Source organism: Drosophila simulans, chromosome 2L, assembly GCF_016746395.2.
Source record: "Drosophila simulans strain w501 chromosome 2L, Prin_Dsim_3.1, whole genome shotgun sequence".
NCBI lineage: Eukaryota > Metazoa > Arthropoda > Insecta > Diptera > Drosophilidae > Drosophila > Drosophila simulans.
This window is the reverse complement of record NC_052520.2, coordinates 17736874-17763245: the sequence shown is the minus strand read 5'-3', so window position 1 is coordinate 17763245 and position 26372 is coordinate 17736874. Positions and strand designations below refer to the sequence as shown.

The following is a 26372-nucleotide window of genomic DNA, read 5'->3' as shown; positions in this document are numbered from 1 at the left end:
ACAAAGCAGTTCTGTTTGTACTTTAATTCATTTTATTATTGAACAGCTCTTAATAAAAATTCTTTATGTAAACGAGAGGAGCTTAGTTGGTTTAGCCCCGGCCAAGGCAAAATGGAATTCGAACAGCAACATATTCCTCCAGCAGTTTTTCAGAAGCTTGATCTTTAAATTGGCTTGTTACCGCTTGCTGCCGTATCAATGCCTATGATAGCGGTTGAAGTCCATAATCTTCAGTGGGCGCTTCACCAACCGCAAGGACACGAGCTGCATCCACCACAAGGACCACAAGGACCACAGCAAGGACTACAGCAACCTCCACAGGGACCACATCCGCAATAGGGAGTTCCTCCCATCAAGGGAGCCAGGCAGCCGGGTGGGCAGGGTCCAACGTAGAAGGGATCGAAGCTGCAGCAAAGCATCAGAACCATCTTGAAAGTTTGGATTTGGTCAAGGACACTTGAATTACTTCTAAAATCTGCAGGTGGGGCTCAAAAGGTACGGCTGCAAACATAAAAAACGGGTTTTGTCATTATAAGAACATTACCAAATATTTCAAAATTACTCTTGGGAACAACAAATTTTTTACAAATTTCTGTATAAATTGTAGATCTATTTTTGTTCAATTTTAACAAACTAGAACGTACCTGGAATTTTTTTTCTGCTGAAGAAATACGTTGAAGTTAGTCCTTGGCTACGAATTTAGAATTTTTGTTCAATTTTTCATATTATTTTTTTGTGTTTTATTTCACGAAAGAGATGTGTTCAGTCCGAGCTGTTCAAAATGAATGAGGTCTCCAGGTTTCGAATCACAGGAAGCCCACAAATTGAGTGAAGTTTATTTCCAAGGCCAACTCGAAAATACTAAAAATTTTCTTTTACATTCTGGTAACTTTAATTGCTGACCAGATCCTACTCCTCTTCGGGTAATTCTGCCGCTGGCGGTGTTTCAGCTTTTACTACTACCGGCTCCGAGTCCTTTTCATCCTTTTCGTCTTCCTTAGGTGAGCCCTCTGAATTATGTTCACTGCCAAACTTTGGAAGCAATGGCCCTACAAAGGCACACGCCTTGCCTCCAATACTTTGCACCACGGAGCAGGCGCCATCCATGCGATCGCCCTCTACTAGAGGAGTTTCCCCCTCGACGGCGGATAGCTGATCCGCCACTGGACCACCGCGCCTCACAAGGTCAGCGATCGGATCACGGGTTTGGTTTAACACCCTGCCACCCACTTGAGTCACCGAACGGGAAACTACCATAAACAGGGCCACTATGCCCGCAACTCCAATGGCCGCGTGAACCATTTCCATATCTTGGGCAAAGGAGCAGGATCTTCTGGAGGATCAGGAGGGTCGATATTGGATTTTCCGGTCGACCACGATGACAACTAATTCTGGGGCTACTCTCCAACCATCGCCGAGATGGTATTGTAGGTCGAACGGGCCAAGTTTCGGATACTTCGCGAAATTTTATTTATCAGGTCGTTGATGTCATCCGAACTGACCACCGGCTCCTGGTCGACATGGTGCTCCGGTGTTGAATCGTTTACAATCAAGATTATTTTACGGACGGGCTGAATCATGCCGGATACATCGATCACGGGCTCCGACACATGGTGATCAACCAGAAATGCCTGATGCATGATGATCACCAATTGGCGGATAACTGGCACCACGCGATCGAGGACGTTGATTGCCATTGGTGCCAGTACGTGGTGTACCACGTGATCGACAGACGAAGACATGACCACTGTTGAGGGTCAAACCAAGAGACTTAAATTTTGAATTTAGAAAACTATTTTCACACAAATTGCGACCTGATAAACTAAAAATCCCAGGAGTTTCAATTTAAAATCTAAGCCATTTCGATTGGAATATTTATATTATTTCCCCAGCAACATTCAACAGTTTGGTGATGATGAATCAATTTTATTATTTCTCTACATAAATGTCTGCGAGGTAAATTGGTGTGCAGTTTCGAAATTCATCCAGATTTGTTCCCGCCATTATTCGTGCGTTTTACACAGGTACTCGTGTCGTCAATAGCTGCTATAGCAACGACTGTGCCAGCCACCGGGGGTGTATCCTTTGTAAATGTCGAAGTCGCACGGACACACTGCGCATCTCGGATAGGGGCCAATGTAGAAAGGGTTTATGGCCGGAGTCCAAGGACGACTTAAGTAAACCATTTTGAGCACTCGAAAGAAGTCTGCAAATCGTATTTTATAAATACATTTCCCACATTTTCTCTTTCGAAACTCACCAGAAATGGAAGAGAAAAATGAGAAATTTAAACAAATGTTTGACCAGAACAACACGTTTGGTGTTTGAATTTTGAATAAAGAAATATACGTATGTACGGTTATGTGTTATTTTGTTGACATTTAAATCAAGAATGCTTGTTTAAGTTTATTTGACTTCATTTTATATTTAGATAGAAATGAATTAATTTTGTCTGTATTTTTTATCCACAGTTATTTTGTGCTAAAGTAGAAAATAGCTTGTGATTTGATCTTATTATATATTATTATTTTTATTATTTAAAGATATACATTTTATTATTTTTTTTTTGTTTTTTAATGTTATGTTACAATATGATAGATTTATGACGGTTCGATTTCCAGGCGATAATGAGCTGCATGGGTTGAGCTCAAGATTTAAGAATATAATAGCAACATGTCGGAAGAAGGTTGTGTGTTCAGCACATCTCCACAGGACTCATTCATTTTTGGAAGCTCCTTGCAGCTCTGCCTTTTTCCCCACTACTTCTGCTCCCGGGGCTTCGGTTCTTTTTGGGCTTTCTGGTCCAGAGGTGGCCTCGCCGCGTCCTTGTTGGACTGTGGAGCGGGATTGCATCGCGGTAGTTGGGACTCCGGGCAAACTCCGCACTCCGGAACCGTGCAGTGGCCCTCCTCCAAGCAATCGGGGTCACAGCAGGGTGGATCGGGTCCAATGTAGCCCGGATTAAATATGCAAGGCATGCTGCAGCACCTCCACTGAAAACGAAGGTCGAGGCAGATGGCAGTGGCAAATTGGGTCCTACTTTATAGATTTTGTGAATTTACATAGATGCTAACTGGGTGCAATTTTCGGGCCGAGTGAGTCTCATAAATGTTCTCATTTCCATGGGTATTGAAACACAATGGAATGGGTAACTAGATGCCCGAGTTGCGCAAATCTCTAAACAAAGCTAGTTAATTTCGAACTAGCATCGATGCGAATGGCTCCCGAAATCCAAATCAAAGCCCAATCGCCTCTAAAATCACCGGTTAGTGCGTGCAGAACGCCGATAATTATTTCATAATCGGGCAACACTTCAGTTTTATGGTGACAAAAGCCTGCGGAAAGACAACTGCAACTGCAGGCCATCGAAACTGGGCCACAAATGGCTGCAGGCACAAATATGGAATTTAAGTTGAAATTAATGAATAATTAAGCTGCGTTTGGCAGACGCTCGCAGCGGAAGTACAGCATTTGCATAGCTAACACAATGAACTACATACGGCCGGACAAGACTTGGCCGTTCATAAATTAGATATGCAAATGTAAATGCGAATGGAAAACTAACGGCAATTCCTTTGTCAATTAATCAATCAATCAACGCAGCCGCTCGCTGCGATCCAGAAAGCGATGCGGAAATCACTTGTCCCACATACCTCTGCCCCCGCCCAGAAACTCCATCCATCGCCCCATTTCCCCCTGGCCATCGCATCTAGCTGCATCTGGCTGCATCTCCATTCATCTACATCACGCATGCCAATTTGCTGCAGCACGGTTTTTGATTGCCCGCTAAGTTCCGAGCGTTGTAAGCCCCCATCGATGCTTATTCCCCGGTTTTAAGGCGATGGCAGAGTCATTAGCATCAAAGGGCCACGGTGACATGACCAGCGCTCCTGGCAGCTCATCTGCACTGTGGTCTTTGCAGTGACCCAAAGAGTTTAAGCCGAAGTGCTTTAACTTTGGTTAATTTGTGGGCTTTCAGCTTGGAAAATATAAAAAGTTTTACATGCATTGTACAATCACACAAAATACCGACAATAAAACCGAAAAGGAGTGCGATATATAGCATAAGCTTAACATTTTTTAGTGAAAATATAAATGAATTTTCGCGTTCGACCCACTGTGCAACGTAGCGGCGTTCAATGTCGCCGGCTGCAGCCATCAAAGTCGTGTGCACTATTTGTGTAATTTATATTCAAAGCGCAACGCGGTGCGGCGAGTGCGTGTGTAGGTGGGTGGGGGATATGGGCGGTAAGTGGGTGTTGGGGCGGAGTGCTAGGGGGACGGTCCGCTTGGTGGTTTTGGGACCGGTCACTCCGAGCAAACGAGCTCTCCCCCGGGCGGCGGCACTTCCAGTGCCACTGAACTAAGTGCAGTCGCGCGAACTGCTTTTAAGTGGCATAAGCAGAAGAACCCAATCTCTCGATCACCAATGAAGTTAAATATATTTGCTTACACATTTTATTGCTCATTAGGCAATTTCCATAATTGATAAATTAATAGATTAAAACTAAAGTGCAAAATCAATTCATTTTTAAGAAATTCTAATGAGAAGCTCCTGTAAAAACACATTACTCTCAGTGTAGCCCTTAGATAGAACCCATCCAAGCTGCGACATTGTCTATCCAACTTCCGTTTGTCGGACGTAGTTCTATTACTTCTTGGACTCCGTTTCTGGTTTTAATAACTCAAGTTCGAGCCCAAGTAGGCACACTTGTGCCGTCGTAACTGTTTGAGAAATGTATTGGAGGCCTGACAAAGTGACCGGAAGATGATACTGCAATAAAAAATGAGCACCCACGCAGCGACATGGAACACCATAGAGTGTTTGGCTTGGAAATAGAAAACCAAGTGCTGGAAATGAACATGAACCATGTTTTATATGCTCTGTGAGTTGTTGGATTTTCACTACTCGTAGTTTTTCTTCTTTTTTTTTGTTAGCCATTTATTTACAAATGAACAATATTTATGGCCTCTTTTTGAAAGAGTTGCGCGGTCTGTATATATATATATATTGGGTTCCTATGCGATGGGGCCAGACTTCCGTCACAGCCAAAACATGGAAACGATCTGTTCATACTGAACATGCATAGTTGTGTCTATTATTTTGTGGTTTTATTTCGGTTTTATGCGCGGAGCATACCAAACATCGATTATGAATTACAAACTCTGAACGGATGGCAATCAGAAATGGTTTTGCTGAATAAATAATTATAATTTGCCAGCAATTATGGACTGTCAAATACGATTGTCCACTGATATGTTTTCGATGGTCGCGGCAAGTGTGAACTGAAGAACAATTAATGAATTTATAGTTTTGTGGTTCCCGAATGAAGTTTAAATGATTATAATTTTGGGTTCGGTTGACGTATTTGTCTAAGCTCATTACAATTTAGTTTTGCTTATGCTAACCCGAAAATGAGGGTTCAAACTTAATTTAAACTCTAAAAAGAGACTAGCTTGGATATAAATTCCTATATGTTAATCAGGCAAAATATCAATGGATAAGAAATCTAGATCTTCGAAAGCCAACTGGATTTATGACTGTATAAGTAGCTAAAATTATTCCCAGCCTCTTATGACTTCTAGCAAGTTGCAATTAGTGTTGTCACGGGAAGAATTTATGAGGAGCAATTGCAGAGGCTAAAACAGGAACCCTAAACGACGGCACTTAAGCGATCATAACTTTGCCCATGATAAATCGAACTGGAATAGCCTGCAGAGATTCCAGACTCTGGCCATGCAAAGCAACTGGCCGAGTGGACAAAGGCGGTAACAAAGGCGAGGAAGTGGCCAAAAGAACCTCCAGCAGCTGCTGCCGCTGAAAGGCGAGACCGCTGAATGAATTGGGCTGTCGTTGTCTTGGCAATCAGCGCTACCGGGCATAGAAAGTTAACACACCCGAAACCGGCTTCGGTTTCAGTCGATGCAGCCAGTTGAATTTGCCAGTTCATGCACTGCAAAAATCTACTCTCTTCTATAAATACCTATATATAGAACATCTACGCATAAAAATCCATTTAATACAAGGCTAAATCAGTTTTAAGGCGCATTTAGGAAATTTAAAAATTAATTAAATTAAAAAAAAAATTCTTTACTTTTTTATCACTAGTTCATCTCAGTGCTCCAAAGTTGCTGCTTGCCAGTCACAAGTGGCAGGTTGCCAGTTGTCGCTGCCGCAAGAAACTTGCCTCCATACTGCGGCGGATGTGAGTTCCTGGGGTAGCAGGAGGAGCAAGTGGTGGTGAGGGGCTTCTAAGCGTTTAGCTTGGCTTTTGCCTCGGTTCGCTGGCCCCGCGGAGCGCATCCAACTTCGAATTGCCGCAATTGCGTGTCGACCACAATCTTAACCAGCTGAAGAAGCGGCTGAAGGAGGCGAAAAACTTTGAGCCAACGAGGATACACTGAAAAAGAAAATATTTAAAATTACATTTTTCGAAAGATGTTAGAAAAAATAATATGGCCATTGGGAGAATGGAGAATTTCTCATTATAATATTAAACATGTTGCATTATAAATGTTACCTTTTTAAAATTACCTTTAATATAAAGGAAATGTGCGCTTGCAGTGTCAACTTGAGACTTTAAGGGAAACGGGGTGCTGGCTCAGGTTCCGTCCCCACTTGAAGCTGTTTTCTATATTCCCCTGCCTGCCGCTGTCTGTTTCCTTTTTGCTTTTAATGAATAAGTTGGAACACCTGCTCGTCGTTCGTCTCCTGTCGAGATCTCCGTCCGTCCGAGTGTCTTGGAGCTCTGGTTCTGCTGCTCAAGTGTGACGGCGCTTGTGTGTTCTATCTCTGGATCGGACTTGGTCATTGTTAATACCCCTTGACCCAGGGTGCATTCGGCTAACAAGTAAACTGAGCAAAATCGTGCTCTGTTGCGATGGAAAATATTGTGCATGCATTAAGGTTAAATTTTGAAAAGAGAGGATCAAGAGCAAAATATTTTAAAATAACTAAATAATAACATTTAAAGATAAAACAGCACAAATAACAGTCAAAATGCCATAATTTTGTTGTCAGACTAATTCTAGATAATTTTTCTTGTGAGTCGTAAGAATCGTAACATTATTATTCCCGCGGAACTGGCTTGTCTGCATTTGATGCTTTAATTATCCAGTTGTTTGCCGAGAAAAGCAAATAGAGTCAGCCAAAGCTGAAGCTGAAACCAAAGACTCAAGGCTTAAGTCAATAAATAACCTGTTTGAATATCATTACGCATAAATCTGAGCCAACGCATGGCCCCTGTAATCTTCATTCATTAAATCGGGCTCACCTGAAATCGAGAGCCGAGACATTGACACCCGAGGAAAAGGAAGTATGGGGGGGAATGGGAGTCAATGCCACGACAAGTGCCGGCCACGTCAAGTGGCAAAATTAAAACCAATTTCCCAGGGACTCTGCCGTATCACTTGCTCATCAGGAAAAAATAAGAGAACGAAGAAGTGAAGAGTCCTCCACACACGAGTGCTGCTGCTGGTGCAATGACGTTGGAAGGGAAACAATGCGAAAGGAGGCCCAAGCGCACAACGAGATAATTGTAATGAAGAAATTCGCAGCATAATTGATGGAGGAGGGGCTCCGTAATTCGCAGTAGCCCGGGAAGTTCAGATACTTGAGCACTGATGATGCATCGACAGTCGTGTAGGCCCATCACCCCCATCAACCCATAACCCCACGGCCCCACCCACATTTTCAGCCGCCCTGAATGCAAATTGCATTTCTCGTTCGAGAGCTAAAAGTAATTTCGATTGCAATTCTTTCTTTGCCACTGGCTGCCGTTGTAAGTGAATTTTATATGAAGGTGGCTCGATTTATATGGCATTACGTAAGATTCAATTTTCCAAAGCTTGTGCAGTGAGAAAAAATTAAAGGCTAATGTGGACACATTCCCGATTAAATGGCTGCGAAATATTTCTAACGTTTCTATAAACATTAATTACGCTGGGCAAACAAAATATGAGCTAATCATTTTGGTTATACAAAGTAATCGCAAAAAAAGTCAGATTGGCTTTTAAATTATGTTTAATAAATAAACAAGCTGATATTAATGATATATTTGTTATTTGCTTTCAAAAGTGTGAGATTAATTAAGTTTGATGTATTTTTTTTTTTTTTTGTGAGTACACGCAATGCAATTCCCACTTATTAATAAGGCTTTCCAAGATATTTAGTAATTGAAGGATGTGCCAGTGGTAATTAAAGAGGCGTGCAGCTAATTCAATGTCGGAAATCAAAGCACTTTTACTGTCGCACTCTCCTTGGACAATTATGTGGCACGACATGAGCCCACGGCTCAGCAAGTTTTGTGGCAAATAATTTTCTTCTGCCTGCAGTTTTCATCAGTATTTTTTCTATATATAAGTACTACTTGTATTTATATTTGAGTTCCTTTTTGCTGCCACTGCAGACATTTTTAATAAGTTGCCTGGCAGCCGTTGCACGTCTCGCTTCGGCAACAACAAACAGTGCAGCTGCCAAGTTGAAAATGAAATTCGTGGCACGAATAGATTTCCAAACATATATGAGAACGAAAGAGAGAGCACGTCGGCAATGACAGAAATTCGAAAATGAAGCAATTTACTTGTATATTTGATACAATCCCCCGTCCTCGGACAGTTGTCAGCGATCTGGGAACGCGAATCGGAATGGGAAAGTGGAAAATGGGGCAGCACTGGCCAGTTGGCGGGCTTATTAAGTGGTTGCCCCAGCCGGACAACCACCCTTCGTGGTTGGATAATTGGCAAGCATAGTTCAGGCCCTAACTGGATACCAGCTTAAATACCAGCTTTAATAGCCTGCAAACTGAGTTCAATTATCGAGTGTATGTTGGTTTCAGTTGCATACAAGCAGGAGAAAGTAGTAGATTATAATCATCACTCATTTATCAGCATATCAGTGGAAACTATTTTATATTTTCCGGACAGAGCAGAGCCAATTTAACTATTTTCAGTACAATTAGAGAGCAATTTATGCAGGGTTATGGATTTTAGGTTGTGGATCCAATAAACCAAAACGATAGAAAACGGTTTCCGCCCACGCCACTAAAACTAACCTAACATGTTGGGCCTTTCCTATTTGGTGACTATTAAAGTTGATGGCATCCAGTTGAAAATTTTGTCACCAAGAGAACAGAAGTGAACCCTTTAGACCGCCACGAGCCAAACTTGTTGAAAGTTTCGGCTGCATGGCCCAAGAAACCAATAAAGAAAACTAAGGGAAAAGTGCCGCAAAAGCTGCCTACTGCTATATACATCTGCACCATATACACTATATATACCTTGGGCAATATGGCAGAAGGTTGGCTTAATGGCTCGATGCTGGGGACCGGGCCTTAAAGGATGGCACAAATAATGAAAGCGCGACGCTAATACTACGTGCAAAATGGTTCTGGCTGCACACGCTGCGTATACGTTACGTTGGCGGGCTTATGCAATGCAATTTTCATTTACATAAATTTTGATGTTGTCTCTGCGAATTGCTCGGTGTGCGGGCGTGTTGGTACCCGAAAAATTAAACAACACAAGTTTAGCTGGCAAACTTTTACCCCGCACACAGTCTTTTATGTCAATTTGCTGGGAAATTACCTTTTTGTTAATAGTGGAAGACGCGAACTTCCCGGCGGAGCAAACATTAAAAGTAATTCAAATGTTGTAGCGCCACAAACGCTGCAAGCAGCTTAGTGTAGAGCAACAATAAATGCTTATTTAACTAATTTTGCAACACGTATGCAAATATTTACAATGCAACAGCTGCATATTTAGAGAGGGCCGACTTCAAAATTTGTTCCAGACAATATTTGATGATATAATAGATTCCACCAAAAAATGTCAAAATTACGATATAGTCGTAATCAGATTTTCCTTTAGTCAGCTAGTGAGAGTGCGTATGAAATTTTAAATTATTGTTAAATATCTTTGGCGATTGGCCAGAAAAATGGCAAAATCCTTTAAATTATAAACATTTTGGGAACACAGCTTTTTGGGATTTGCATGTATACCATCGGAGCATAAATGGTTGAAAACGAATGTTTGACCAAAGGTTTTAAAGTGGCTTATTCATTAATAATTTAGAAAGCCCTTTAAACAGTATTGTAACCCACATATCCCATAGGCAACCCTCGCTTTTGTGGCTTGCCTGGTAAGTTGGGATGTCTGGCAAACGACTGCCATTAAAGCCTGTTGTTTAGTTTTTAGCTACTTCCCACGTGAGTTTCCCATTTTCACAACGCCCACCTCAACAGAAGCCGGAAAACCGCGTGTCGGCTGCGGGTGTGAAAAATAAGAAGAAACCTTTTGGGTGGTGGGGAAAACTTTGCGTCTGACACTTGGGGGTAACACTTAAACGTTTTGCTTTTATGGACACTTTTGAGCTGATTAATTGCCAGCTTCGACTTAATGCCTAATTAGCGTTTGTTTGTCCGCCGATCAGCTGAAGACCCGCCATCAACACCTGACATGGGCGCGAAATTTCACACTTTCGATGAGGAAATGCAAACAGCGAACGAGGCACTTAATTAATCCTTGCTTACTCACAGAAGGAAATTATATTAAGGCTGGCCGAGCGGAGAAAAAATCGAATATTTCGATTGGTGCATTTTTTCAGCACATAAAAGCCATGCTTGATGGGAAATTGTGTGTTTAAGCTTCTGGCAGGACTTCGCTTAAGCCTCCTCCTTGATCGCGTATACGCCATGTTGTGCCTTTGTAAATAACTGAAGCCTATTAAATGTCTTCGCTGGACACATTTAATTAACAGACACGAACAACTTATAATTGCCACTCACTGAACGTTGCAGTGAGGTAATTGTTTCTTTTCAAGACCGAAATACTGAAAGGAATACTGACTGAGTGACCGCCTGCCGTTGCGTGCGAATATAAATATTTTGCAGGCAGGAATATTAATTACCGCAACATGCGATTTTCCACCGCTCTCGAAAGGCAACATGCCATTAAGGGTTTCTGGCTGCCAGAGAGTGCGAAAATGCATCGAACACACTTCGAGTGGGAAATGCGCTTGTCAGTTTATGTCGGAGAATAATTATAAAGTCACACCGACAGGCTCGACCTTTGCATTTTTAAAAACCAATTCGAGCCCACCGTCCAGGGTCACTAATCAACAAAAGCTATTTATGGACAGCCTCCGCTTGTAGTGGATTTCCAGGTCAAGGACAAATAAACTTGGCCAAATTGGGCTGCCAAAAAACAGCAAAACACACAGACATTAGAAAGTATCCAACTAAATGTCAAAAAATGGCCAAGCTTACGTATTAATTATAGTTTGCTTGGCCTCATATATATTTATGGTTTATTGCAGTCTACTTCCAGGCGTCGGTTGTCGACTAAAATTTAATCAAAGCAGCACCACTCCGTAGTGCAAACTTTGCTGTTTGCTCTAATAATTTTAATTAAAAAGAGGACTCTTTTGCAAATAAGGAGCCGGGCCAAAAGGACCGCAATCAAATGGCCAAGTGTCCAATTCGCGGCTCATTGCCATGAAAGGACTCTCGTCGTTTGAGGATATGCACTGTTGACTGCAGAGGACCCGAATCGAAATCGAAATCAAAACTAATTAAAAACCGCAACCACTCGAATGCAAACACGTCGTCTCTGTCTATGACTATGCCCGAAATCCATATGTTTCTGGCGTATTTGTGCGGATTTCTAACCCCATAGCTAATGAAGCGTTCGTGTTGATTATAAAAAGGCAACATTGTTTGCCATGCACAATAGTAGAAAGCGCCCAGAGTTTTATCCAAATGCAAGTGTTTAATTAAAAGGCTCTGCTAATTAGCATGTGGTCAGATATTCTGTCCATAAAGTGGGCTTAATGCTAAAATCGGCTTCAAACTAATTATTGCCTCGATAGCGATACAAAGATAAAAAATATATTCAAATATTTATTAAGGATTGAGAGCAGTTAACCGAAATATATATGAAGTTAATATTTTATAAAAAATAAAATCATAACATATTTATTTTAAGCATTATCTGTATTTGACTACTCCCTATCAAATACCATTCTCCTTTTTAATATTTTAAAGAGGAGTTGCTGAGGAGTTTGAGCTTACGGAAATGTGAAATTTAGCCATTTATAATTAAGTCTTTGTTTTTAAATGTTCGGATGTCGACTATAGGAGGTTTTTCATAAGTTGGCCCGATATTCGACGCCAAAATTCCAATAAACATATTGTGCGCTAATACCAGCCCAAATCGACGGGTTGCCAATCGGGCCCATTTCAATGCCAATTTCCCTTTCATGCACAACTTGGCAGAGCTTATTGCTTTTCACTCTTCATTGCGCATAAATTTAGCATGTACATGTACGCACGAGGCCAGGGACCTTTTCCCGGCTCCCTAGTGTTTTTTTTTTGGACTCAGTTTGCTTTATTCTATTTTATGAGATTTTTTCTACCCTCATTAGAGCTACACCAACTTCAGCCCCAAATGCAGGTAATCTGCATACAAAGCGCCAGCTCAGCTGCATTGCACACTTTCTGGCGGCGAACACGTTGCACACAAGGAGATATTGCCATAATAGAGACAGAGAAAAAATAGCGGGAAAAACGGAGAGAAAGCGGAAAATGTTGAGGGGAAACCATAACAGCGTTTAAGGCAAACTAAATGAGACCCACGTAACGGTAGTGAGCATGAAATTATGCATATGTGTGCCGGCGCTTTTCCCACCGCTTTTCCACTTTTCCCACTGCGGCAAGGTAAAGCATTGCAAACGGAAATAATTCAAGTGCAATGCAAATCATGGCCCACCACGCTCAGGTAATTGTGTGCTTACCCAATGAGGAGCGGTAGCAGGAAGTCCTGGCAATGGCAATGCCAATGCCAGGAGCAGAGCAGTCCGCACGGAAAACGGAAGACGCGCAAACTGACAGACGGACAAGCAGACAGACAAAAGGACGGATGCATGGAGGAAGCGCTCTCCCCGGAGAAAGTGTTTAATCGAAAGGAGCAAACACACATTGCTGGGATTGAATCCAGTAGTGTGCCAGGCCAAAAGAACTGCGTGCAACATAATGTAATTTTTAAAGTTACATGAGAAATTTATCATTAGGTTATTAAAATAAATATGATAAGTGCAAATTTTCATTAAAGCAATATGTAAATTTCACCTTTAAAGTAGTCTTACTTTGAATGGACACTTGAGAACACAATAGTTTTTGCTTCAATCGCATTGCAATCATCAATTGGGCTGCCTGCGTGCCCTTCATTGACTTGGCATAATAAATCGACAAAAATCCGAATGCATCGCTCAAATATTGGAGCGTTTATATATGCGATCCGAGGGCCCCCGACTTCCGCAGACCAACCTTATCTGAACGCTGCAGTTGGAGGCGAGCAAACTTTGTTCCATTTAATTCAATTCAATCCTTGAGAGTTCAACGAGTGCGAGGGAAGAAAACGGAAACGGCGAAGGAGCGAGCATTTATTTGGAAAATAAATAAATAGACAGGCCAAGGGACGGGTGATGGTGGGGGAGCCAAGAGATAGTGAAGTATAAACAAACCGACAGCCGGTCAAACAAACTTTTCCGAGAGCATAAAAATGGTGTAAAAAGTACTGCGCCAAGGAAAATCGAAAATGCGCCACATTTGCCCAGCCAGAACATCTATCAAATTTTGCGTTTATTTTCACCCATTCAGGGAAATCAAATGAAATGTGTGAACCAAACCAGATAAAACTACTGAAGAAATACATATATGCGTATAAAATGTAGTTGAAATCCTATTTCCATGTCCGTGTATCCTTTGGCTCGGTGGCAGGTCCTTTTCTTAAGTGGATTCCAATGGCAGCTTTTTGGCTTTCGGTGATGTGCAAAAGGGGTCTCTGAATAATCGCCGAACTGACCTTTGAATAGAAACCAGTCATAGTTGAATTTGCTAAATCTCAGCAGACCAAAAAGTATCATTGTCAGAAGATTTCATTTTATTTCATTTAATTTCCTCTCAGTGCTCATCATTTACAATAATGTCTACGTAAAATTAACATAAATTTGCGATTTTCCAGTAGCTTAGGCGAGTTTTTCACAACAATCAGTGCTGTGGCATAGAGTCAGGAAAACAAATAAAAAGACAAAGGAAAAGCTGCAAAGTAGGATGAATAAAAAAACGCGAAATATGCTAAAGTTGACAGCTTAGGGCCTTTTTGCGTCTTGGCGGCGTCTGAAGAATGGAAACACCCTCAAGCTGTGAGGATTTATGTTCTTAAGGTAAAGTGACCTGGCCAAAATTGAATCGGTAATCGGAAAGTGCAACGTCTTTAATGAGAAAAGCCGGTAAAACCGAATCCTTGGGCAACAATTGAAATTCAATTTATCAGCGCCTTGGAGCAGATTCCAAATAAAACCCCCTGAAGCATCTTTTCGCCAATTGAAACCCAATTTCAATCGAAGATTATTCAGACAGCTAAGTGACAAATTTGTTTACGTTTAAGCATGTGGAAAATGCAAAACTCAAGCTCAATCCTCATATCAAAATTGTTTGCCGTAGCCCAACTTTAAGTGCTTAACGGCAAGCTCAATAAATTTCTCAACTTACAGCAAAATAAGTTTTGCCAAGAGCTGGGAAAGTTTCCGGTTTTTTTTATCCCCTTTCGGAAGAGAAAATAATTTTGAGTGTGCTAGAAACAGAATTACCAAATTTGCCTCTCCGGCAAACAAACGAAAAACGTGAGGATCTGGAAATCACTCTATACTCCTATAGTATATCGTACACATACAGTTGGCAGTTATATGTAACTACATTGTAACGACTGCCCTGGGAATCCCCCTACGTACCATAATCTTCATGTCTGTTTGCAACTGTTTGCGCTGACAGCTCGGGTTGGTTTTCTGGGCTGTGTTTTTGGGTTGGGTTGGGTTCCTTCTCGGGATTGCGTTAGGATGCACTCCCCCTTTCTTCGCTTGCAGCGTGAAAATTGCACAAGATTGCATGTGCTCCTGCTCCGAAAATATTTATATTTATAATATTTTTTGCAGCTGTCATTTGGCCGTGTATCTGCTGTGTGTTTGGGTCTGTGTTTTTTATTCGTGTTTTTGGGCTAACACAAATTACGGTTTGCGGAGAGTGGCTGAGTGGCGGCATCGCCTGCGGTTGGCAGGGGCTAATAAATCAGAAAATATAAAATTCTATGTGTGCCATATGAAGTCCAAAGTAGGCCAGTGTGGGAGAAACTTAATTGGAGTTTTAAAGCGGCTTGATAACTGGTGAGCTGCTTTAAAACAAGCTCTAAGATCTTGAGCACTAACACCAGTCGTATAAGTTATTTCACCTCTACTTTTACCTATTAAAATGCTTCCAAATTACATCCTCCAGCTCAAAGGATCTTCGTAGCCATCAAAGAACACTGCTTTCAATTTACGAATAACCGTTCAATCATCGCGGCTAATCAAGTGTTTCAAACAGGGAGCGAACGCCAAATGGAAATTGTTGCCTCCGCTGGCCAGCTTTTGGTTCCAGCTTCCCCCTAGGCAGGAGGTCCCATAAATCACTTGCAAATTACCAGGGAAATCGGGAAATCCCGGGAATGAGGAGGAGGCGGTGGCCAAGAGAATCCATCCAGGCCACAGCCATTTCTCAGTGCCTATAATAAGCAAGTGAATGCGAATGTGGCTATGAATGTGACTGTGAATGCACAATTATGGCCGCTTCGTTGGTCGTAAAACAAGAAGGGATCCGCTGCCCTTTGACCCGGCCCCTAGCCATCCCTGAATCCACCCTCATTTCACCCTGTTTCGCTGACGACTTTGTCATGGTTGCCTTTGCCTCCAGTTGCACAGGCAAAGTCAGCGGCAGCGACATCAATAAAATAAACACTGACAGTGGGTGGTTGTGGGTGGTGGGTAGGTGTGGGCTGTGGGTCGGTGGGTTGGCAATCACTGGGTGGTGCTGGCCGGGAAGCCCGAACAGGCTGGGCCAACACAATTGAACACGCGACATTTGGCCAATGCTTGCTGTTTGCTATCCACGATGTTGTCTTCACTCTCGTCGTCTCCACTTTGACTTTTATCTATTGACATAATATTTTTTTATGCTCTTGCAGCTGGAGGCGCCGGGTTTTTGGAGGCGTGTCAAGTATTGGTGACGGTGGCTCACTGAAACATGTTTGTTCATTTAAGCTATGACAATATATATTATACCAAACAATCATAATTCATTTCAGTATTCAGTGCAAGTGAACGAACATTTAATGAAATAGGAATATAGCTTGGAAAATGTTTAGAGTGTATAAATATAAATATGACCCCCATTTTGGCCAGTGCAACGCTTTGGTTTTCGCACTTCAGTCACCAAGTCACTCAACGAGTCCTCTAATCCAATGGCTTAGTGTCGTCGAGGCGTGCCTAGATTTAAGAGTCACATTTGCAGCATAGTAAACGTGAAGATCCAATGTCATTAGGCTTAGAAAGGGAGATGGAAAATAGATTAAAGTGAGTGAGGGATGAATTTCAAAATGAGTTTCAATCCTATTTCCCCACATATATATGTATATGCAAAAAGAAGGGAACTGCAATGTAAAAACTGCACACAATACAATTTTTAGAGTGCTGCAAAATGTCTATTGTTCCATCTTTTTCAGAACATAGGATCTGTACCTGGGCTCGTTTTGATTGCACCCCATAGAAATAACGAGGTGCCCACGTGCTCCCATTCTCGGACATCTCCGGACCATTCTTTCGAATAGCTGTGCTTTTTATAACCCACACATCCGGCGAGAGCTGGGGATATCTCAGGGCATGTCCGTTTATGCAAGTGTTAAATAAAGTATCCGCCGGCCATTGTAGTTTATGCCCAGTTCACCCGAGCCGCTGGCATTTATTGCTTGTTTCAAAACGGGTTAGGAAGCTGGGAAGGGAGCAAAAGAACCGAATGACAACATTTATTACGGCCCGGGCACATAAAACACGACCAGCGGAGTTTATAGTTGAGCCGGTATCTGCCTTTCAGTCCAAAGGATAATGATAAACGACCTTTTCAGGTAAAATACTAATTAGGTTACCAATTGTGCATCTCAGAAAAGTAATACTCTTGCTTGTATCTAGAAAAATTAGAAAATAACTTAATAAGCATTAAGTTTATAAAGGCTGTACGACAGAAGTTAGTTCATTTTTCGAATCACCTTTAAAGCTTAAGATTATTTATTTTTGACAGAGTGAAATGAAAACTTGGGTTCATTAAAAGTTATACAAGCTTTTTCTGGTTATTAATATTAACAAAACGCCTCAAACGTGCATTGTTATATTTCGTTCTTGTGGCCAAGCAAATATTTGCCTAAAACTTTATTTTTCAATTTCATGTAGCACTGGCTAACAAGGGTATTTAAATTTGATTTATTTAGTTATGTATTTTTATGCAGAGAACTTTTGCAAATAAACCATTTTATCGCACCGGTGGGATTTGTAATCCACACAAGCGTTATAAGCACTCCCTCCCTCCACAGATCTCCGTTCCAATCCCAAATCCTGGAAAATATCTTGAAAGGAAATCGAAAGAGGGAGAAAAGAAATAAAGAGTTTCAGGGACTTTTGGTCCTATCCTCGCAGCATTTCAAATTAAAAGCACTCGCCGCGTTTTATTGCTGTGCCTGCATTTTTTCCGTACTTTTCCTGCTGCCGGTTTCTCGTGTTGGACATACAAATTTGAATGTCCATTTGGCCTTATTTCACACTTTCTTGTTTATTATTGCTGCTGTTGGCCGGGTCGAAAGCATGAAGCGGGAAAAATTCAAGTATTTGAACCTTTTTTCACTCCACGCCTTCTATGCCCAAATAATGCTGTTGCCATTGATTTATGCAGGGACTTTTGTTAACTCTTTTTGGTGTCTGCTCCTGTCCTTTATTCGACTTAAATGCCAACTTAATTGTTGTGCCAATGTCCAGAAAGGAGGCAAATTACTTATTTAATGTTCTCCTCTTTGGGGGCGAGACCCAACCTTGCATGTCAGCAATAAAAAAGTTAAAAAAAATCTAAACATTCCATTAGGGCACTTAATTTAGCGCAAAATGATTAGCGACTAGCAATTTTCATGGTCCTTAGGGTTGGAGTTTTTCAAGCGCGCTAAAATTGAGTTGAAATTTAAGTAAACAAAAGGCGCACTAATTAAAAACGTGTAGGCAAATTAGAAAATAAATAAGTCAACAGCATTTATTTGATGGTCTTAATTTGGTAAACCGCAAGTGTTTGTTCTAAAAGGGGTGTTTTCGTTTCGGATAACGTAGTAAACCGTGTAATGCTCTAAACAAATGAAGTACTTAAAGAGCTTGTTGATTTCTCACACCTGAGTACTGTTCATGCAGTTCTTGGCAGTCCTTATTGGCCACATTCCTCCAGTTGCCTTGATCCATGTGATACAGTCTCACCACACCGCCGGAAAAGATATCTGTCATGGTAGCATGATATACTGAGAGGAAGGCCAGGTCGTAGGCCTCGGTATCACTGAGATCCAAGCGGTAGTCAGAGTCCAAAATTCCCAGGGCAATCGGGGCTCCACTGCCCACGGCGAAAAGCTTTCCATGGAGCCGCAGTCCGGTGGAGTCCACGTATACCAAACTGGGTCCTTCGGGCGCCCAACCGGCCAACATCATTCCCATGCAGATACCCATTCCCTTGTATTCCGTAGCCACGTTGCAGATATATTTGGCAGCAGATCGCACCGGAAGTCTCTCCTTATAGCGGAGCTCGTGCAGTCGGCATTCCCGGGTCAAAGCTCGATCCCAGTATGTGCAATCCGCTGCACCACCTGCCATGGTACCCATCATATACTGGTTCACCTGCACGATTTTATGCATGCTCTGGGATCCAATAAAACTTCCCGCCGTGGCTCTGGAATCCACACACAGGATGATGCCTCCTTGGTAAACAAAACCCACCGTGGTGGTTCCGTGGTCAAAATCCATCTGCACTTCACTTACTGCATTCAGCTTATTCACACTTTCCCGTGGATTTTCAAATGGCGGAGCCATTATGGCGAGGGGATTATCCATGTTACTCGATGCGAGTCTGATTTCATCAACTGTTTGCTTCAAGGTGCGAGATCCAAAGCTCTTCATAAATGGCATCTTATCCATACCACAAATACTTTCCAATGCCATGTTGGAGAAACAGAAGCTGACGTTTGTACAAATGGTTATATTTGAAGTTTAAATGTTGTTTACACTTTAAGTATGTTGAAATCTTTTATTTCTGACTTATCTTTCCTGGCACCCATGAAGCTTAAAAAACAAATTCTCTATTTGCAGTCGAAAGGAAGTATCTGAACAAGCCCAAGTAGCAGCAGTTCTCCAAGAATATCGTGAAGACGAAAAAAACTGCAAAATTAAACGATATACATAAAAATATGACAAATATCCAGCAATATATTTACGCAACCACCTAAACGGAACTCAATAAAAAGCATGCCAACAATTTTGTATTTACAATATCCTCGTGATAAATTCATGCTGCTAGATTGTATTTTTTTCGGTCGGTTTTGGCAGCATTTACCCATGTGCAGATTAAAAATATGTTAGCCATGGGTTTTATGAGTTTTTCGCATTTTATGAGGTTCCCAGGATATGACCAAGAAATGGAAGCCGAAAATTGAATATTAAATAACCTCAAGCAATAAACAGAATTACACGGCGTGTGAATGTTGTGTAGTTGGATGTGTGAATTGTTTATGATATTAATATCCGTTTGTATGTGCAATCATTTAAAAAGGATTACACGATTAGCATTTGACGGCGGACATTTATAAACGCTTGAGGCGATGCGGAAATTGTCGTTTATATTAATTTTCATGGCTAAAACATATCTTAAATGGCTGCCAATGCGGATTATGTGATAGCCGGCGTTGAAGAGGAAACGTCACCAAATGTAAGAACATATTACAGCTTAAGGTAGGAATTTAAGGTACAATTATTAAATTCAAACATGCCGTAATAGGAAAATATTAATATAAATATTCAGACTGAAATTATGGTTGATTTTTATACCTTTGCAGAGGGTATATTGATTTCAGTCAGATGTTTCACTTTCTAGTGTAGTAGGAAAGTATATAAATGTAGTAAGCATATAAATAAGCGTATAAAGTATATATGTATGTATGTTTGTATAATATAATCAAGCATATTAATGTATAACGTGTAAGTGTTGAATATTCGTTAGCACTTTACAATGATCAGCTGTTGTAAACTCTGGCAAGTCTGTCGAAATGATGTTAATCGCAGCCAACTTCAAGTAGAGCAATTTTAAAAGATTGTGAATGAGAAGTTTAAGTTTTACTTTGGAAAAAATGGAGAAAGTATTGTGTAAAGTATATTTTTCTTCTTTTGCAGGTTCTATTGGACCGCCCGGTTTTGAACACTATATAGCGTCAATTGAAATAATCGAAAAATAAATGAACGTAAAGAGGTCTTCGTTGTTTTTAAACATAATATTTTTATTTGTTATACCACCAGTTTTCAGCGAATCTTGTCTTCAGTTTTCTTTATTCTTATGAAACTTTTTTTTCTGTACGCGTCAAGGAAAACAACATTAAACTCCTGGGAGTCCGAAAATCCCAGAGTCATCCATTAACCAAATTGTTGGGGTAATCAATTTTAATGTTCGACCTGACCGTAGGACCACAAAATGCTCAACAATTGAAATGTGTGCGGCCTGTCAAAGGTTAAAGGCGTTTTGTTGTATTGCCAAATTTGCTCTTGACCAACGGCAAAGGCGACAAAAGTGGGTGGACCCCTATGAAGACCACATTGTCAATCAGGAATTCCTTAAACACAGCAATGCTCCGCACCGTTTAGCCCCTTCCTCAGCGATTCTCTGGGTTATTTGCCAAAGTCGAAATGGCAAACACTTGGTCTAGTCCTCCGAATTGAGTTTGTATTTGGGCTTGGGCCTACCCACCTGATCTAAGCCGGCTGCTGTGTCGAAATTTATGTATTGCAGTTGACTTATTGGGGTCACTACATCCCACTTCGGACCCCGATCCCACCGAACTGGGCTGATTCGGTTTGATTTGGCCAGAATGCCCCTGAGCTGGCCAACTGTGTGTGTCGAAGCTGCGTTTTGTATTCGGTTTTGGCCAGCTCCGAGGGAGTACCCTGTTTAATGAGAGCTAATTATGTTTAATTATTCATTTGGGACGGTGACATTTTGGACTTGGAGAGGAGGAGCTCTTCTTTCTCAGCATGTGGCAGTTGAAGAAATACGAACAAACTCAATAAATAAGCTAAAACAATTGGATAATATAATTTTTAAAATTTAATTTATTGAAGAATTATTTCTTGTGACGTATATATTGGATATTTGGGAGTTTTCATAATATTCATATCATCCAAAAGAAAGATATAACGGTTAATAATATTAATCTTCTATAATAATAATATATAACCAAGTTCAAGAAATATTAGTTTGTGTTATAATTTACAATATTATATAAAGCATCATTATGGGTATTTTACAAAATTATAAATTTATAAAGAATATAAACATATTGACTTCAACTTCCGTAACGAAATGCTCATTATATTATTTCATATTTTGCCCCGAATAGGTTTTATTTTTGGTTATTATAGATTTCATATCATCAGTCACAGCTAAATCAAAAGAATCCTCGGAATTTTTAACATCATTGCACAGGTGGATTGTAACCATCGCGAAAGGTGTATCTGAAATATATGAATTTTTTCTTTCTGTTCCGGACTCAATTTCTATTTTAATGGTACTACTATTTCCTTTTTTAGAAATACTCTTTGATGGACTTTCTGTATAGTTTTTCTCATTCACGGTGTTTTCAAAATTATAGTCTCGTAAAACGTCAGGAAGCTTATATAAGGACTCATCATTTATAATTGTATCCCCTGCATTATCGTTCAGATTTTCAGATTTAGAATAGGAAAGATTATAATCACCATTTGAATGATTTGCGTTCAGATTAATATTAGTGGGATCGCCACCAGTTGTATTATCTTCTTCTGTAGAGTCAAATAAAATATCATTAATAGGAGGACAGGAAACCAAGTCATTTTCACATTTTGACGTGCACATCCCTTCAGAGGATTCATTATGTTTCATAATTTTTTCTGGTGCAGATTCCTTTTGGCCGCTCAAAGTTTTCATACCACCACTCATGTATTGATCTAGACAATCCTTCAAATCACACTCTAATGATTGGGTCCCATTTAAATCTTTCGGAAACCGGAATCCATGTTGAGTACTATTGGAATTTTGCTCTGAATTGAGTTTTGAGCCATCTGACTCATTTTCTGTACGGATTTCAATAGGTTGTGTTCCAGATGTTTCTTCTTCAGCCTCTAATGTGTTTTCTTTTCTCTCAAAATCTATACTAGAAATGGTGACTTTATTGGCAGGATTTATAAAAAAATTTAAATGAAGGCAATAATTCTCCCTATAGTTATTTTCACCGCTATAATTTGCATTCGATTCGATTTTTTTTGTAATACTTTCGCTCGAGTTAACTTGACCCGAAAAGTCGTCACTTAATTTGCTAAGGTCAGATTGCTTTTCAGCTACCCCATTTTTAGTGCCACCGGTTTTATTTTCATTATATTCAAGCAATCTGACTTCAATATTTCTTATATCCTTCAAATCGACTATCATCGACAAGACTTCAGAATTGAGGCTCATAAGTTTACTTAGCATACCAAGAACTTCATCTTTCAAATTATTTATTAAAGCAGTGTCCTCTTCTGCTGTCACCATAAATGCATTTAAGTCCGGTTCACTAGGATTCACGAGTTCCGTAAGGTTATTAGGTGTCTTTACCAAATCACCATTCACTTCGGTCTGTTCCTCAGTTCCCACTGCGACTTGAGGTAGTGCCTTCTCCCCTTTGCTTAAATATTTTTGCGTCCAGTAGAGTTTTTCTTGTTGACAACTCACATAATTCTGATCAAGGACGATTTTCTTTATTGATCCTTCTAGGCCTGCTATATTCGTTTGAATCCACTCCAAGGCCTCGGGCAATGTAAAGCTCTTCAGGTGGCAGTTGTTTTTTATTTTTATGCACTTCGATTGGGTGGGCGTGTACGCGATAGTCAAAAAAATTTCATTTTCGTCATTCCTAACATCAAAAGTAGTCTCGGCCCTGTTGTCTTTCACCGTTTCTTGAACTTTTTCCATAGCCTTTTCCCAAAGCTTAATCTGGTTTTGTTCTTTTAAATGGCTCTTTTCCAGAATGTTCGACCAGTTATCATAGTCCCTTTTCATATTTGCTATCTCGCTGTGGAGCTTCGAGACTTTATCTGCAGTGCTAGCACTTGACTCCATTTCAGATAATCTGGCTGTAAAATACATTTTATTATTCATTGGTATTGTTATTTCTTACCGAATATACTTTTTATTTTTTCTTTTTTTCTGGAATTAAATATGTTCTGATAGGCTACAAATCTTGACTGAGCACTTCAACTTGCTTGTTAAACGTATAACTCAAACGCTTCTTTGATCGTTTTTTTTCTTGACATGCTTGATATTTTAAAAAAGGTCCTACTCGATAAGTATCGATAAGTATGAAAATTTTATCAACAACGTAAAGAATACATCACGTATGGATTTTAATAGACAACTTGTGAAAAACTCCCGAACTTTAACATCACCACCACGGAATCAGAAACTTGATAGTTTGCCCACCTTTAAGAAAGAGGTATGTAATACATACTATGTATGTCCCACAAGAACGCTCCAAAGTATGCGGCAACAATTCATCGCCAGAACAAGGCTTTTAATCAAGCCAAGGACTCAGCCTCGCAGGCGAGTTTGTATGTAGCACATGAATGTTAACATCTTCCTGCACATATATGCGCTCCTCGGAGACAGAGGCAACATAATCACATGCGTAGCTGCCATTTCCGTTGCATATTTACAGGGGCCGTCTCCTTGGACCGCCCAATGATATATAACTGCGATTCGCAGGCTGTAAATTTTGACTTTCAATGCGAGCAGGGAATTTGACATTTACTAATTGCCGGATTATGCGGCTGAAGAGCCTCGTGAAGATGCAGGGACTCGAAATGCATTCCTCAATCGAAAAACTCGCATTCAGTGTAAACTGAATGGCAAACATCACGCAAATGAAACGGGTTAAGCCGCTCTTCGCTTTCCTGCCGGAGATAGTAGAGCCAGGAAACTCGACTTAGTTCTATTTCCGCTCGAGCGGAGGAAATCCAGCATCTGTCATCGGCATATCGACGGCATTAATTAATCAACGTTATGCATGTCAATCGAGAAGTGTGCCAGCCATCTCTTTCCAATGCTCGCTGGCATTTTGCTCCTTTTTTCTTCCGACCAGAATATCACTTTCGCAAATTGAAGTCGCCTTTCCTGTTTCTCGATTTCTGTTGTTGCATGTGTGGCATGCTTAATAACAAGTCATGCATATTCATTGTTTACAGACGCACAAGCACCCACAAACATAAACAATCACTTGGCAATTTTACCTGATTTCTTTTCAAAAACATCGAACCACTTCACCCCAATTAGTTTCCACTTCTCTTCCTGGTTTATTGTCCATTGGATTTGGCATTGTTTGGGGGCGGGGTATTTGGAAATCAGCTCAAATGCACAGACCATCAAGGGCTAGTCCGATATCTATTGCTTGCCATTTGTGCAATTAATCGAAAGTTTTTGAAAATGGAAAACTCGGAAATCAGAAAGTTCAGATGGATTGATTCAATGTTGTGACAAGTATTTTGTGATTGATTTTTGAGTTTTGGCAAAACAGAACATTTTGAGTCATTCAAAACACTCACCATAATTTATACCATCTTATAATTCTCCACAAGTATCTAAAAGCTAACGCCTTTTTATTGGCAATTTGCCTACCAACACCAGACACGCATTCTCCTGCTTTCAATTTATATTTATTTATTAGGTTGGACATTCATAAATTCGATGTTGTAGGGCCCATAACAATCATAATCTTCGATATAATTTCCACTTTATGGTTGCCCAGCTGCTGAGCGATAAAAATTTGCACATTGATATGCTTTTATGTTAGCAAACAATAAAATAAGGCAAGTAAACAAATAAACAATGTATGGAACATCAGAGAGCAATTTCAATGCAAAGAGCCTCAGACACACAATCACATGCTAGGCTTTCTTCCCATTTCCCTACTCGCTCGAATGCAAAAGCCTACAATGTGTTGACAGTTTATAGACAAAAGGTTGGTCGGAAAGGCTGGCAAGAATAACTTGTAATTTGACAAAATCCATAAACCATAAATTCCTGGCCGAACCAGCACTTAAATTGCCACATCCCCCAAAGGAAATTCCTCCATTGTCTTTGTCAGTAGATTTGTGCCAAGTCCCCAAAAGAAAACTGTCTCGTAATCGCAGGCAATAAAAAAACAGAAACACATAAAATATTATCGAGTACAGTAGAGCGAGTAGTTGGCAACTCTGGGAGCCGCATAAAAATCCCTCAAGACCATAAATCGCCATCAGCCAGAAACCATCACGACTATTAGGTTAAATCAACCCAAAGACACGAGCCGAAATCAGCATTGGGTAAATTTAGTGCCCACTTTTGGGTATTTATCATGCAATAGTCGTTCCCATTCAATGAAATGTCCAATTAAGGGGCTTGTTCTGTGATTTCTTATATATAGCTTAAGCTCAAATGATCTGCAGATCATAAATTCGGAATGATCTTAACCTCTCCTCATACCTAAAGTTTGTCTTTCATTTTGCTTATGCACTTTTAAATAAAGTTAAAGAAAAGAAAAGCACCTTATTAAATGGAAATGTAATGTTAAAAGACAAACAAATCATACAGTTAACTTGCTTAAATTACTGAAATGTGTAACAGCATTTCAAGTGTTGACAAATGTAACAGTATGAGATTTCCACCAAAAGGAGTACTATTTCGAACGGAAAAATAGGGTTTTCATGCACTTTCCCCTGAAACTAAGTTTGCTTCCAAAGAAAAGAGAGTCGAAAAAGTGAAGGGAATGATGAAAGGAAGAAGCTGGCAAACATTTCGGCGCTTTCAGCTTCAAACACATGCAGAAAGCTTAAGCGCTTGATGCTTGGCCTTTCCTGAGAACCACCCGTTATCCAGAGTAGCACCCGGACCACCCAGACTGCATCGGTTATTAAATTTGCGTGGAACATCCCTTCGGCACTGAGCAGGTTGAGCCTTCGCCTGGGATGTGCGGTAGCCTAGCTCATAGTTTACGGAGTTAGTTGGCCTAACTAAGTTTTGCACCAATTCGAAAAGTTTAGGCCCAACTTGGATCCCCAGCTCACCGAAAATGCGATTAGAATCTATAGAACTTTGGCCCAAGTAGAAAAGAGGATAAAGAAAATAAATGGCCGACAATTGAATGTTTAATAAATTGATATGCAATCAAGATTAGACTAT

The 26372-nt window shown here is 40.5% G+C and overlaps 7 protein-coding genes across 7 annotated transcripts; all 7 read right to left on the bottom strand.

Moving 5' to 3' along the window:
- Positions 1–14: 14 nt before the first annotated feature.
- LOC27207711 (male-specific sperm protein Mst84Db) lies at positions 15–428 on the bottom strand. The gene has a single exon (XM_044923428.1). The coding sequence runs from the start codon at positions 426–428 to the stop codon at positions 243–245; it is 186 nt and encodes a 61-aa protein (XP_044779363.1). The 3' UTR covers positions 15–242.
- LOC6732643 lies at positions 15–1443 on the bottom strand. The gene is made up of 2 exons (XM_016180318.3): positions 645–1443; positions 15–501 (listed from the first exon to the last, which is right to left on the bottom strand). Exon 1 carries the CDS (start codon positions 1306–1308, stop codon positions 910–912), a length of 399 nt encoding a protein of 132 aa, XP_016025354.2. The 5' UTR covers positions 1309–1443; the 3' UTR covers positions 15–501; positions 645–909.
- On the bottom strand, positions 1398–1853 carry LOC120284199. The gene has a single exon (XM_039294700.2). The coding sequence runs from the start codon at positions 1740–1742 to the stop codon at positions 1398–1400; it is 345 nt and encodes a 114-aa protein (XP_039150634.1). The 5' UTR covers positions 1743–1853.
- Positions 1854–1905: 52 nt separating this feature from the next.
- LOC27206953 lies at positions 1906–2414 on the bottom strand. The gene is made up of 2 exons (XM_016182725.3): positions 2261–2414; positions 1906–2206 (listed from the first exon to the last, which is right to left on the bottom strand). Exon 2 carries the CDS (start codon positions 2184–2186, stop codon positions 2037–2039), a length of 150 nt encoding a protein of 49 aa, XP_016025352.1. The 5' UTR covers positions 2187–2206; positions 2261–2414; the 3' UTR covers positions 1906–2036.
- A 113-nt stretch (positions 2415–2527) lies between these two features.
- Positions 2528–3121, bottom strand: LOC27206562. The gene has a single exon (XM_016180316.3). It carries the CDS (start codon positions 2976–2978, stop codon positions 2760–2762), a length of 219 nt encoding a protein of 72 aa, XP_016025351.1. The 5' UTR covers positions 2979–3121; the 3' UTR covers positions 2528–2759.
- Positions 3122–18129: 15008 nt separating this feature from the next.
- Positions 18130–19198, bottom strand: LOC6732640 (proteasome subunit beta type-5). Its single transcript, XM_002079721.3, has one exon. The coding sequence runs from the start codon at positions 19100–19102 to the stop codon at positions 18263–18265; it is 840 nt and encodes a 279-aa protein (XP_002079757.1). The 5' UTR covers positions 19103–19198; the 3' UTR covers positions 18130–18262.
- Positions 19199–21386: 2188 nt separating this feature from the next.
- Positions 21387–23306, bottom strand: LOC6732639 (reticulocyte-binding protein PFD0110w). The gene has a single exon (XM_044922486.1). The coding sequence runs from the start codon at positions 23304–23306 to the stop codon at positions 21519–21521; it is 1788 nt and encodes a 595-aa protein (XP_044778421.1). The 3' UTR covers positions 21387–21518.
- Between the last annotated feature and the right edge of the window lie 3066 nt (positions 23307–26372).

Excerpts from the sequence above, each read along its gene's own strand:
- LOC6732640 (XM_002079721.3), bottom strand. The coding sequence starts at position 19,102 with ATGGCATTGGAAAGTATTTGTGGTATGGATAAGATGCCATTTATGAAG.
- LOC6732639 (XM_044922486.1), bottom strand. The coding sequence starts at position 23,306 with ATGTATTTTACAGCCAGATTATCTGAAATGGAGTCAAGTGCTAGCACT.
- LOC27207711 (XM_044923428.1), bottom strand. The coding sequence starts at position 428 with ATGGTTCTGATGCTTTGCTGCAGCTTCGATCCCTTCTACGTTGGACCC.
- LOC6732643 (XM_016180318.3), bottom strand. The coding sequence starts at position 1,308 with ATGGAAATGGTTCACGCGGCCATTGGAGTTGCGGGCATAGTGGCCCTG.
- LOC27206562 (XM_016180316.3), bottom strand. The coding sequence starts at position 2,978 with ATGCCTTGCATATTTAATCCGGGCTACATTGGACCCGATCCACCCTGC.
- LOC120284199 (XM_039294700.2), bottom strand. The coding sequence starts at position 1,742 with ATGTCTTCGTCTGTCGATCACGTGGTACACCACGTACTGGCACCAATG.
- LOC27206953 (XM_016182725.3), bottom strand. The coding sequence starts at position 2,186 with ATGGTTTACTTAAGTCGTCCTTGGACTCCGGCCATAAACCCTTTCTAC.